Consider the following 12,913-nt stretch of genomic DNA (forward strand, 5'->3'; position numbering starts at 1 on the left):
GTTAGTACATCTTCAAGATTTTGGAAATAATAGTTTTCCTAAGCTGACACACTTAATTACTCATTACGACAGCTACAACATTTTTCTATGTTAAGGGAATGAAACTTATTCTATCTTCTAATAAGAGGCCATCCCTGTATATTTCATCGAAAGTGGTGCAACAGTTCAAATGTTGACCGTTTAGCTCTGCATCCCCCTTAAAGCACAGTTGCCGATAAGATCGTCGTCGTGTTCGTCTCTCCTCTCGTCTTTAGGTTTCCACCCTTCTTCACTTTATTTAACACAAGAAAACTTGCATGTAGATCATCTAGCCAACAAGTAAGTGACAAAAATAAGAGAAATAATGTAGTTTAGAATGCTGCAAGTCATATACTAGCTATTGGAATAATGTTTTTTTTTCTCTTTTTTTTTTAATTCCTACTAAGGAAAAGAGCCAAAAACATAATGGAAGCACAGCATAACAAATGTGGCAAACTGAGGCTTTCATTGAAAGTTCAGACCAGGAAAACGAATTTGTTGCTTCTCGGAGCTATTGCCGCATGCTTGGGAAGGTCGACACTGCCAGCTCTCATTTGGTGGATATAGTCGAAACAGGCAACCCTTGTCCTTTAGACCTGCAATTTGTGATGACACAAGTTAACAGCTCAGTATCAAAGGGGACACAAGCAGAAATCAGGAGTGAAGAAAAAAACACGCACCACGGTTTTTCTCCACACTGCGAGAAATTCACTTCTTAATTGCCACACAGGAGATTGTTTACAGGATGCGGCTTCAATGTTAGCATGCTTAATCAGGTCTAGCCAAGTTAACTATGAATGCAAAAAATTGTTTCTAATATGGACACCATAGTGTTTTACAGCAGTTGCGATACAGCTCCAGTGCCGCTCCAGACAGCATAATTTTTGCGCGTTTTTTGGAGAGCATGAGCGTGTTAAAGTGAATCAGACAGTTGGTAGTCTTGAATTGCAACGTAGATAGATATACTATAAGCACGTGGCAAAAACTGCGTAATTAAGAAGACAGAAAACCTTTGCAGTGGATTCTTGGCATGCTTCCCCATATCCGAGAATATTTCCTAGACTAGAAAATGTGTTAAGAATTTGATCCCAATTAGTTTTTAAATCCAAATATAATTCAAACTGCCGATGAGATCCCAACCAATGGTCACACACGCTCATTAGATACAGCCAGTCATGCAGTGGATTATTTGAACGGGCTCCTTATGGCAACATGTCGGATATGATCAGCACGGCAAGCAATCATCCATGCAGTTCTCATCCACAGTTGCATGATGCAGTATTGCTCATGCATCTTCAGTAGATGCGTGATGACGGTCGGAGACAGCAGCCCAGACACAATATTGCAGCTGAATAGATTCAGTTTCCCTTTTCTGAGCTTCAACAGCCCGTAATAATTCGTCCATCAGTCAACAGCGCTTTTCACTTTTTTTTTCCTCAGAAGGCCATATTGGCCTGCACAATTCCCTCAATTGCTATCCTGGGACAATTCTAACTACAACACACTTGATATTGAGCAGATAGGTAAGCATTTGGCAAAACGGCAAACGATTGCCTCTTTGATGCAATTTTCATCACAGCTCTTCGATCATTACAAGCTGGGAAGCTGCACTTCGAAAAGTAACAAGCTTTATTAGCCACTTTTTGGATGCTTATGAACAGTGATGCCACTTAGAGGAAGCCGATAAAAACTACCGAATGTTGTCTCAATTTTCTTTAGAAGGTTTGGCGAACCAGGACCACTGGTTTTCCATACCTAAACCCTATGGGATGTCTCCCACCTGGCTATATTAAGGTGCTCCGGTTTTCATCTGAAAAGCAGACTTCCATTGTCAAGTTCTTAAATAATTTGCTACATTGAAAAGCATGCTTGCCAGTTTCTTTAGAGGCCATTCATTACTTTTACCATCAGATAATTCGACCATTTCTTCCGGTCCCTTGAAATGTGAGTTAATGAAGTGTTACTGCAGCTAGTGCCTGAAGAGGTTATTCTAGGCAACTGTGAGGAAGCTGCTAATGATTCTATACATAAGCGAACGAAAAAAAAAAATTCAACTGACCTACATTAACTTGCTGTGAGGTTTAACCCTCAGACTGTTTGCAGCTGCAGTTCGTAGCTTTCCTCGGGAGGTGACATCTCTATGGCATACGTTGTTGCGTGCAGCATTATCGTGAAGAAGGAAGCCCCTGCATTTCAATGAAAACAACATGCCTGGCAGTTTACAGAGTCGCCATGGGCAGGCAATAGGCATGAGATTTTCTCCAATAAGCAGTTTATTGTTGCCTGATGCCATGCAAAGATTGAGCTGTACTAACTAAAACTGATGATGACAGCTACAGCTATAGTCCAAGTCACCTGGCTGCAGCCGCTTCCATCACTTCCATCACAATCCCTCACTTGTTCGCCTGTTCGTATTTCCACATTTTCCAAACTCTACCTTCATTTTTCCTTGAAGAAATGGCGTACGTGTAATGTGAGTTTCACTTCTCATTTTTTATATTGTCTTCTTACTTGTTCGCTTGTTTGCGTACTTGTTATTGTCTATGTCTAGTCGTGTGATTCGTTTCCTATTAAAGAAAAAGCCCCTGCACGAGTATAAGATGCCTGTCATTTGTCACTGTATAACTGCATCTCAGCTGAACTCATTTGGGCACCCAGGCCTGTAATACAGGCAGCATTTCTACTTCTGCGCTAGATGTGTCGCAATGCTTTGCTGCCAGTTTCCCCTTCTTTCTCTCTGCAATTGCAGTTAATCTCCTAATTGATGCATACACGAGAAAACTATTTCCCTTCTGGCACCAGAGATGCACCACTAGAGACAACTATCAAGCCACAACAGACTGGTTGATGAGCCTTATAGGGAACTCAGTCAACATAAAGAAATCTGCAAAAATCTACAACTAGAAGCTGCATTTTTCCTTCGTTGTTTTATCTTGTGCACAAATTGCGGCAGTAAGGTTGTAACTGAAATAGAAATGCATTATACTGCTACTGTTACGGTTAAGGACCTCAACTTTATAACTTTCTACAATCAAAAATCTCGAAATTAAGGACCTCAACTTTATAACTTTCTACAATCAAAAATCTCGAAATTAATTCTACAGAATGAGAAAAAAGAATCTGCAAAACTCCATGGAAGACATCAAATTATACTTCAGAACGTTGTGCTGTTACCTAGAAATATTAGTGTGAATTCCTTTTCCATTTTTTTTCCCAAGTGGCTGCGGACATAGAAGGACATTGGTATGGGTTGCTGGGAATGAAGTCACTGACAAAATTGAGCGGAGCAAGGAAAGCGAAGAACAGCAAACGAACACGGAGGCAGGTGGCTGAGGGCACTGAGTAACGGTGGCACACCAGTGATGACGGCTTCTACTGTGTGGGAGGCTGGATGTCAAACATAAAGGTGTTGAAAGTCTGGCCTTACTCAATAGCGATGTGTTCACCTGAGATGTTGGTCTTAAATAGCATCAACCTATCTGTTCCTTATTTTAGTATGCCATTTGTATTTTCTAGTCGAGCCTAGTTAGCCCTAATAGAAAGAGACTGCATAATAATCACAATATTTTCTTAAATTCCTCCCAGGTCCTCAAGTGCCTCCCTCGCTTTGTATTCGTGCGAATAAGCAAAAAGTCATTTTTCCATCACACTGTCATTTCTACTGATGTTTATAGCAACAATGCCATCAAAAAAGAGAATGCCGTTGCCAACAGATAGTTAAGCAGAAAGTTTAGTGGCTTCATGTTTTTCACAGTGGATTCATGAGAAACTGGAAGCCTAATTACATCACATCCCACAGAGCCACTGTACATGAGTAGTTGCTGGCAGAAAAAGGTTTATTTGGTTTGGGGGAGTTTAACGTCCCAAAGCAGCTCAGGCTGTAAGAGACGCGCTGGCAGAAAAAATGCAGGAAACAAAAATAAAAAATCTAGTGGATGCATAATTTATCATCACCACAGTCTTTTATATCATTCTCAAAAGCTCCAAGAGGAATACTGTCTTTACCCGCATGCTTGTGATATAAAACACCTGAAAATATTCAGCTTTTGTTTCTGCAAACATCCACTTTTCTAATGAAAAGAAATAAAATTTCATTAACTATAGAGGCCAGAATTTAATCAGTGACCTTGTATTGCTCATAATAAAGGAAGTAACAGACCTATTGCAACTAATGTAATTTCACAGTTTATGAAACACTGATATATACGTACCAATATGAAACAACAGAAGTGTTAGAACTGGAGTCTCAAAATTCAAATATTTTGCGACCGTTCGCAATTTCTTGCAAAAGCATAAATTATGCTTCCACCAGTCATGCTTTATTATCATGAAAAATGTCGCCTATGTACATGCATCAGTTCTGAAATATAAGCTTTCTTTATGAAGTCCATATACAATTGATTAAAAAAGCTGGTTTAAGAAGCAGACAAACAGCAACAAATTCTCAGCAAAGTTTTTCTTAAATTTCTTACCAAGCACCCAGAAAACGGCGGATCCAGCCCCAGCCAGGTAAAATATTGGAAAACACAGCATACCTAGTATACAGTACTGCTGCACAAGCGTAAGTTCTTTATCTGAAAAAAATAATCAGAAGGAAAGCAGGAATTACACAAATCGCAGAACTGTAAGGAAGTTATGCAGTGTGGACACATCTGTGTTTGTACAAAATAACAACAAAGGATAATCACAGTGCTGTCTTCGTAACAAGGCTCGATGTTGATCTAGTTGATAAAAACTAGTTGTATGAGAACAACAACACTACAGAGACACCGCACAAAGAAGGCAAACAGGACTAAGTATAGCGCCCAGTTTGCATTACTGTTAATGTACATGTCCGTCTAGCACTGTTTTTCAATAATGCTTTTTTGCGATTACAGCTGACAGCTAATGAACTTTGACAAACAAAAGCAATAATGTGGAATGTGAGCCAGACCACAGTTAAGGGCTTTAGATAAATCAATTTTGACAACCTGGAGGCGCACTCTCTAACCATCATCAATACTTGAGTACTAGAAAAACGTTTTTGCACTTTGCCTGTAACAAATGCAACCATTGTGGCCAGTCTCAAATCCATCAATTTCGCTTTGCCACCGAACCACCATGACTGATTTAACTATTGATTGTGTGTTACAAAAATGATACTGCATCAGCAAAATTATACTTCGTGGGATAACAAAACCAAAATGCAAGAAACCACTCACTGAACAGTTTGAGTTTGCCTTCAAAGCTCTTCAGGCGAATGATGTACGCCCCTCCCATCCCAGCAACAATGGCAATAAGCAAAAGAGGTGAGGTCAGTCTGAAAGCAGAGAGGACGGCAAAGTTGTAAGGCATTTGTTTCCCTTCAGTTGCAGACATTTAAAATGCAGCAGTCTTGAAATGTGAGAGCATAACCAGCCCACCCTCAGCATTTTCCTCGTAAAACGTCTAAGCAAACTAAAAGATGAAACCTATACATTTTGCAAGCACGCGTCTCATACACTATAGGGCATTCCATATTTATCTGTCCGAGTCGTGAAAAAATTCTCCTGTGCTAACTAATGGACTATTCGGGTTCAAATGCCGCCTGTGATGGAAGTTCTGATAGTTTACATGGTGCGATAAGCAATTTAATTTCTGAACTTGCTTGCCTGCATTTTCTGGAACATCTGTGAAGCAACTTTTTATCACCACGAGCAGATCAGCCGATTTGACAGGCTGCGCCATCTGGCGAACTGAAAGGCCCGCCCCGCCCCATTCAAAATATTCGTTGCCTTACACTTCGCCAGATGGCGTAAATTGTCCAATCTCTGTTTCGTTTGTTTTGATGAAAAGTTCTGACACAGCCGATTGCAGCTTTTTACTGATTCCTGAGAAATGAGGCAAGTTTAGATGTTCAATTATTTAAAAGAAACATAGACCACCACAAGTTACCTTGCGGTTGGCATTTTGAGCCCAAATAATCCAGTAGTCTGCACAAAATGTTTTACAACCCGGACAGATAAACAAGAAACGCCCTGTAGATACGAGCCAATTTCAGCCCCATTCAAAATATTCATTGCCTTGCACTTCGCCAGATGGCGCAACTTGTCCAGTCTCTGCTTAGTTTGTTTTGATGAAAAGTTCTGATACAGCCGATTGCAGCTTTTTACCGATTCCTGAAAAATGAGGCAAGTTTAGATGTTCAATTATTTATAAAGAAACATAGACCATCATAAGTTACCTTACGGTTAGCATTTGAGCCCAAATAGTCCAGCAGTCTGCATAAAATAATTTTTTACAACCCGGACAGATAAACAAGAAACGCCCTGTACATACGAGACAATTTCAGTTCGTTTACTGTTTCCCATCACAAAGTGACTCGGCTACGAGAGACGCCATTGTGGAGGGATCTGAAAATTTCTACCACCTGGGGTTCTAATCTTCTCAACTTCAATAAAAAATAGCTAATGATGCTGGGACTGAACCTCGTCTTTGGGATCAGCAACCATGTGCCCTAACCACTGAGCAAACGTGCCAGGGCATCATGAACAAGACCCAGACTACATCGAATGTTGTGATTAGCTATTTTTTACACTATTTTTTCAAGTCGATTTGAGTGGTTGTTTTGCCTGAAACATCACAAACTCCTATTTCTGTTCCCAGCTAAAAGTACAGCACGTGGCCACATGGAATTGCTTTGAATGTGACCATGCAAAGATTAAGTTTGTAGGCACTTTGATTAATCCACACGAGCAGAAATGCAGCCTGACACCGCAATCAGTTGGCAGAAGGGGGTTTATAAAACATGAGCTATGATGCCATCTCAAAGCACTAATGGACACAGAAATGATAATAAAAAAACAAGGTACAAGGCAGAATTCTTTCCTCAACGTATGAGCGTGCCTTCCAATCAAGATTCAAAAACAGGTAAAGAGTGAAATGTAATTTAATAACATTTTTAATACTGTGTGACCTCCAGCTTCTACACTTCCATCTGCAATTAAAACCAACAGCAATTACCTTCTATCCAAGTAAACGAAAGGTTGCAATTTTTTTTTTTTTGTTCAACTGCCAATGGGTAGGAGCTTTTTTTTCTTCTTTAAGCCTCATCACAGTATTTTCCCACATGTCAACAATCATCAACAGAAGGCTTCTAGGTGGCGGTTGGTAGAGTTGAGTGAATTTTACCTAGCAGAAACACCGCAATCAACAGTCATAGCTTTAAGCTTATGCCACTTTAGTTGTTTTTTGCTTCTCGCAGTGTGTAATCATCAGATTCGCTAAACAAAGAACAAAGTGCAAAAGAGGTAAAAAAGAAACATAACACTCTGAGCAATGCGCTATTCATAATGAACCACTACAGTCCACTTACATGCAGTACACGATCAGGCCAATGAAGACAAAGAGGTAGTTGCTCTGAAAGTGCTCCACGTTTCGGATGACTCTGGTGGAGGCATCACTGATGTTCTTTGGAACGCTGAATCGGTTAAAGTTGACAAACTGCTTCCATGGCCGAATGGTCTGCTTCTTCTGCGATAACCACTGCTTTGCTGCTGCAGGACTTGTTGGCAACAGGCCAGGTTTGCTGAGGAAAAAGTTGCTTTAAATGCATCACGCAGCAAGCAAGGTAAATGATCAAGAAAAAGAAATTGATGGGATACATAAGCTCTGTTAGCAAGGTATGTTGCTGGGCGAGTTGGTTAATCATTGTCAGAGAAAGAACGCTAGCAGACGATTGACAAGGATGTGTGTATCCTCCTCAACCTTGTCCGTCATCTGCTAGAGGTCTTTCTCTGACGATAAGCTCTGTACTTAAAGGCGTGATGTGACAACATTAATGGCTTTCTCTGACATGCACCTCACTATTTGCTTAAGCACTAATCATTAATTGTGCCTCTTATCTCGCACATACTCATCAGCACACAGCCGTAAGGTGATGCATATGAGAAAGGCCACCCGATATAGATATGAAAACCTGCTTTAAAAAGGTCATACAAAAGTGCCTGCATAGGGATAGCATGTCTTAGCCAGGATCCAACAATCCCGGAGGGCTTAATTCTATCTCGTTCTGCCATCTCACAGAAGCTACTCAAGTTGACATCTCCCGCTAATTGAGCCATGTCATGTGCATGTGTTCTTGTGACATCACACAACTCAACGACCCATCGCTGCCAGATGACGTACGTCCGTGGTCGTTCGCTCATAACGCCGACAAATGCCGATGGCAGATTTTCTGGAGAATGGTGTCTTTAAAGCTATTGTGATAACAACAATGCAGATTAAATGTAAAAACAGCAGAGGTGCAGGCCAAATATATGCAATGGAAAGAGTGCCTTTTGTTAACTAAGGTCATCCGATTAAGGTTAATGCACACTCGACAATGTCGCTCATGGCAAAATACATGAGAATATGTCAAGCTAGAATGTTAATTATCAATTTGAGTTTGCATGCGTTCAGCAATTACTGCTATTTTTATATGCACCTTCTACTGCTTGAAAGTTCAGCTCGTGCAAAAAGTAAATGAAACATTGTCCCAAAGCCTTGAGGTTGATGCACTTAGCTATATCTGGCTTCAATGTAGCAAATTAGCCAATAATGGCTCTAACAGAAGAAACTTCTTCAGACATGCTTGTTGAGAAATGGAAAAATAGCATGTGTGCAGGAAAAAAATGGAATAAAAACAGAATGTGACATAAAAAGGAATTATTTTCAACAAGTGCTTTTCCATTTCATCAGTTGGCGAGCTTGGCAAGGTTCTTTATGATCTGCAGCAGATCACCACACTAGGTCTCGTTGATTTGCTAAGATGGCTGTTTCGTCCAAAGCTCGATTAATAATAATAATATTAATAATAATAATAATAATAATAATAATAATAATAATAATAATAATAATAATAATAATAATAATAATAATTGATTCACAGGAAGGGAAAGGCATAGTATCTGTCTCACTTGTTTCTGTGGACACCTGAACCATGCCTTAAGGGAAGGGCGGAAGTGGCAACAGGAGCTGTAGTGGAATGCTACAAAGTAATTTCAACCACCTGGGGACCTTTTAACATATGCAGACATCACACAGTGCATGTTAAAGATCCCCAGGTGGTCAAAATTACTCCGCAGCCCTCCACTACGGCACCTCTTTCTCTGTTGATGATGATTTACCGTTTCTGGATGTGTTTGTTTTGAAAACACTCATGATGCTGATTACGATTTACCACCCTAAATCTAGTTTATGCATTATCTCACTTAACCTAGGGCCACTTACAGGTTGTAGAGAATAGCGTTTTCTTGTTTCCATTAAGTTCCCGTCATATTGAAGACATTGGATAGGCAAAAGCTTCCACAAAAAAAAATCAGGAGATTAAACATTTCTGGGCTATCCATGTACTCCACTCTTTATGTAAAAAGGCACTGCGTAAAGGGAACCTAGCGAGGGATGACAAGGTTGATAAAAAAAAAAAAAAAAGCAGTGGTTGTGCAATACAAACATTGGCTTTCGCAAGGCCAAAACAATGTGGTTCGGTGTCAAAATGTCCAAGTTGTTTTTTTCCATCACAAACAAGTTCTCAAGCACATTGCCTTAGTTAGCAAAGAGGCAAAGAATCTGAGGTGGCCCAACCAGGAATAATGCTACATGTGCCACATGCCCAAATTAGCTTCATGTAAAAAATGCATAGTATATGAATGTGAAACATCTTGCGGGAAGGCCTACATAGGACAGACTGGATAATGTATGACCGTGCATGTCAAAGAAAGTAGGCACTGCTATTGGCACGAGGGCCATCAAAATTGCACATTTCACTAACATAAATGTAGCTAGTTCTGTTTTTGAAGAACAGCCATCTTAGTAAGAGATTGGGACAAACTCTCAGGTGAAAGAATCGAGGCTACTTTAATATCAAAGAAGAGCAATGCATGTTGAAATCCACTATCGATCACACTGTGTGACAAGCAGCTGGCATCTCAAGGCAGGAAGAAATTTAGTCCATGTATTTATTTTAACTTGGATGCGTTGCTTCCTTGATAACTGTACGCAGTTCGTACCAGCAGCTTTTAGTGCAGAAACACTATTTCACAGGGTAATCAGAAAGCCACGAGGTATATTGGAAGCCTTAACCATTAACCTTCACACAAAATGTGCATCAGAGCAGATTCAAACAAAGGAATTTCACGTGGGGAGGCAAGTATAGAACCTTAAAGCTATCGCCAAAGCCCCTCACCACACGTGCTTAACTTCCTTTTTCATGCTGTGCATTGCATGTTCCTGAGCACTGCGCAATGTATCGAAACATAGCGTATTGCATTACCCTCTTAAGGTGTGTTAAGCGGTCCCAATATTTTATAGTGCGTCACCACTAACGTCCCCAGTCACCAATTTCACTGATCTTGCCTGAAGCCTGACCTTAGAACTCTGACCTCAAACTGGAAGCAAAATTAAATGTGACATGCTTTCACATATACTTTGCATTTACCCAACTTAGCTAAATCAGCTGCAATTTTATTAATGTACTTATTCATGTTTTGCCTGCTTTTTGTTGCGAAATTTATGAGATGGACTAATACATATGTGCTCTCCAAATGAAAGTTTAGTCGAGCAGTTGCTGGTGTAGTTCCTCTTCCTGTGGGCTGTTTCGAGAGTCTTTGAAGACTCATCCCTTCCTGCACGTCAAACCTTATGCAGGTAGGTCTAGTTGATAAAAATAAAACCTATATCTACATACAGCACTTTCCTTGCCCAAAACAAACATATATGGCTATAGCTGGAGGACTCTGGATGATAAACCATCCTTTTCCTTGAGTTAAATTTGAAGTTACTGTAATGCCTCAGATGTCACCTTAAATGCGCGCAATGAGGCTTCTTACGCAAGCTCACATAAATTTACATATAGTACAACTCCATGCCTTAGTTGGTTTTTGAAGCTAATATACAATTAAATTGTGTGTGTTCTCAGAAAACGAAATTATGGCATAAGACCAGGTAAGTCACGAAGGATGAAGAATAAAACAGTACGGCTCAACAGCAAGGAATCCTGCTGACTTGCATATGAGATTTGGCTCAAGCTAAGGCAGCCAAGAGAGCTATGAGCAGACACCTCGAGGTCTTTGATTCATTTAATGGCTTTGCTGTTTTGTCGTAAGGTCATGACGACGTGGCACAGCCATTTTTGACGTGAATAGATGTAGCGTCAACGTACTCTACCGAAAATGTTTTGTCATACTTCTTAAAAACACTGGATTGCTCAAGAATATCAAGAGAAAATTAGGAGTGTGAAAAGGCCGAAGCATGGCTATTTAACGCCGAAAGACTACTGCTTACCTTGTCTGTTCTTCGTCCACCGCAGCAACAATCTCTCCAGTAAGTTTAGATAAATCCAAATTGATCGAATCTCCTTTGGCATCCATGCTGTTCGCTCTTTCGCGAACTTCCCACGGAAGTACCTTGTTTTTCTAACGGCTGCGCCTAGGGTGGAGGCAGTACAAAGGAAATCAGAAAAACAAAAAAATCAGCGGTTGCGTTGGTTTCATTTCACGAAAGAGGTCCTGTTCACACGCCGCTGACGCAAAGCTGTCCACGAAAGAAAGACACAAATGATGCATTTCAGCCAAAAAAAGTTCCTGTGTGTGCAGCTGTTGAGTGCTACGCTGCGTAAAATTGACTTCTTTTATCGAAAGTGGGAGAGTAGGTACTGTACTGGTCAGCGGCGATGGAAGGAGAAACCTTCACACAGTATGTACCGACAGTTTCACAGCCTACAGCTGCGTCACGTGAAAGGTAAAAATGATGTAAAGAGAAGTTCTATAAACTGCGGAAATTTCAGTCAAAAGCGCTTAAACCGCATACACACCGTTGCGCACAAACGCCCACGCAGCAAAGCCTTGGCAAAGCGCTAAGCGCGCAGCAGCGCGCGGTATGCCTTGCCTTGCGGTATGCGTGACAACAAAGTATGCAAAAATGCATAAAAAAATGCACTTGTTGATGTCTACAGCGATTAAGTGCCAGGCAGAAATAGGAACTCTTAACTCTTTTCAGATTTATCGACAAGGTTATAAGCAAAGTAACGTTAGTTGTAGGTCGTGGTTATAACTTATATCAATAAACCAGCGATACATGCTGGGTAATCCGCCATGATGATGTCACTGGGAGCAGACGGCGGGCAGCGCAGGCACAGCCAGCAAGTGCCTTGTCGTTTTCAACGGTCCACCGAGCAAATACGCGGCTTTTAGTGCGCTGCTCTTACGTGCATGTAATTGTCGGCAGATTCCTAAGGAACGTACGCGTCAACGCTGTGCCCGAAAAATCGGGCGCGCTATGGAGAAATGCAAAGCAGTACGTCGCGGACCTTTTCAAGCTACGCCTCTTCAAGCGCGAACGAATGACTGCACTATGCGTCTGGACCTGGCCGCCCGTCGACATCGCAGACATTCATGATTTCAGTTCTGGCGAACAGTTTGATACTTGCCCAGATTGGCGTCGATGTCGCGTGTGTTGGCTCGTGCGAGCCATTCGCGTTGGCGTCGCTAGAGGAATCATTTAATTGCCTTCTCGCCCTCGTGCAGACGTATTTTTTGGAATCATCAAGAACCCGCAGTCGGCCTGTTCGATCGCGCCAGCATCGTCTGCGCGCACTACGCGAGCATGCAGACGAGTCTGTGTGGCAGTGCTGTGCTGCGTCGTCTGCGGTCAACCACATCATTATGGCGGATTACCCAGCATGCATTGCTTCATGCACGCAAAATGAACAGAATAAAACAAAGAAATAAACATGAACTTGTTCATTTTGCGCAGTGTGTCTACACTTATCATGTACCAATTAGGCAAACAGCTGGATTTACAGCCGTTGACTTAATTGCTTCACTAATTTCGCAAGATTCTGCGACTGTGGCGGTGCTATTAAGCACCAGGATATTAAAAGGCGAAAGCCTTTCTAGGC

General features: G+C 41.2%; 1 protein-coding gene across 1 annotated transcript; it reads right to left on the reverse strand.

The window, feature by feature from the left end:
- Positions 1-365: 365 nt before the first annotated feature.
- LOC146186153 (prenylated Rab acceptor protein 1) lies at positions 366-11,901 on the reverse strand. Its single transcript, XM_084607057.1, has 7 exons — positions 11,828-11,901; positions 11,299-11,442; positions 7,352-7,564; positions 5,220-5,317; positions 4,491-4,592; positions 2,078-2,204; positions 366-614 (listed from the first exon to the last, which is right to left on the reverse strand). Exons 2-6 carry the CDS (start codon positions 11,382-11,384, stop codon positions 2,107-2,109), a joined length of 597 nt encoding a protein of 198 aa, XP_084463183.1. The 5' UTR covers positions 11,385-11,442; positions 11,828-11,901; the 3' UTR covers positions 366-614; positions 2,078-2,106.
- Between the last annotated feature and the right edge of the window lie 1,012 nt (positions 11,902-12,913).

The sequence above is a fragment of the Amblyomma maculatum genome, chromosome 6 (assembly GCF_055883805.1).
Source record: "Amblyomma maculatum isolate TAMU_Amacu chromosome 6, ASM5588380v1, whole genome shotgun sequence".
Taxonomy (NCBI): domain Eukaryota; kingdom Metazoa; phylum Arthropoda; class Arachnida; order Ixodida; family Ixodidae; genus Amblyomma; species Amblyomma maculatum.

Excerpts from the sequence above, each read along its gene's own strand:
- LOC146186153 (XM_084607057.1), bottom strand. The coding sequence starts at position 11,384 with ATGGATGCCAAAGGAGATTCGATCAATTTGGATTTATCTAAACTTACT. Across the intron at positions 5,318-7,351 it reads GGCCTGATCGTGTACTGCAT|ACTGACCTCACCTCTTTTGC; the intron begins GTAAGTGGACTG and ends CTCTGCTTTCAG. Across the intron at positions 4,593-5,219 it reads AGGCAAACTCAAACTGTTCA|ATAAAGAACTTACGCTTGTG; the intron begins GTGAGTGGTTTC and ends TATTTTTTTCAG.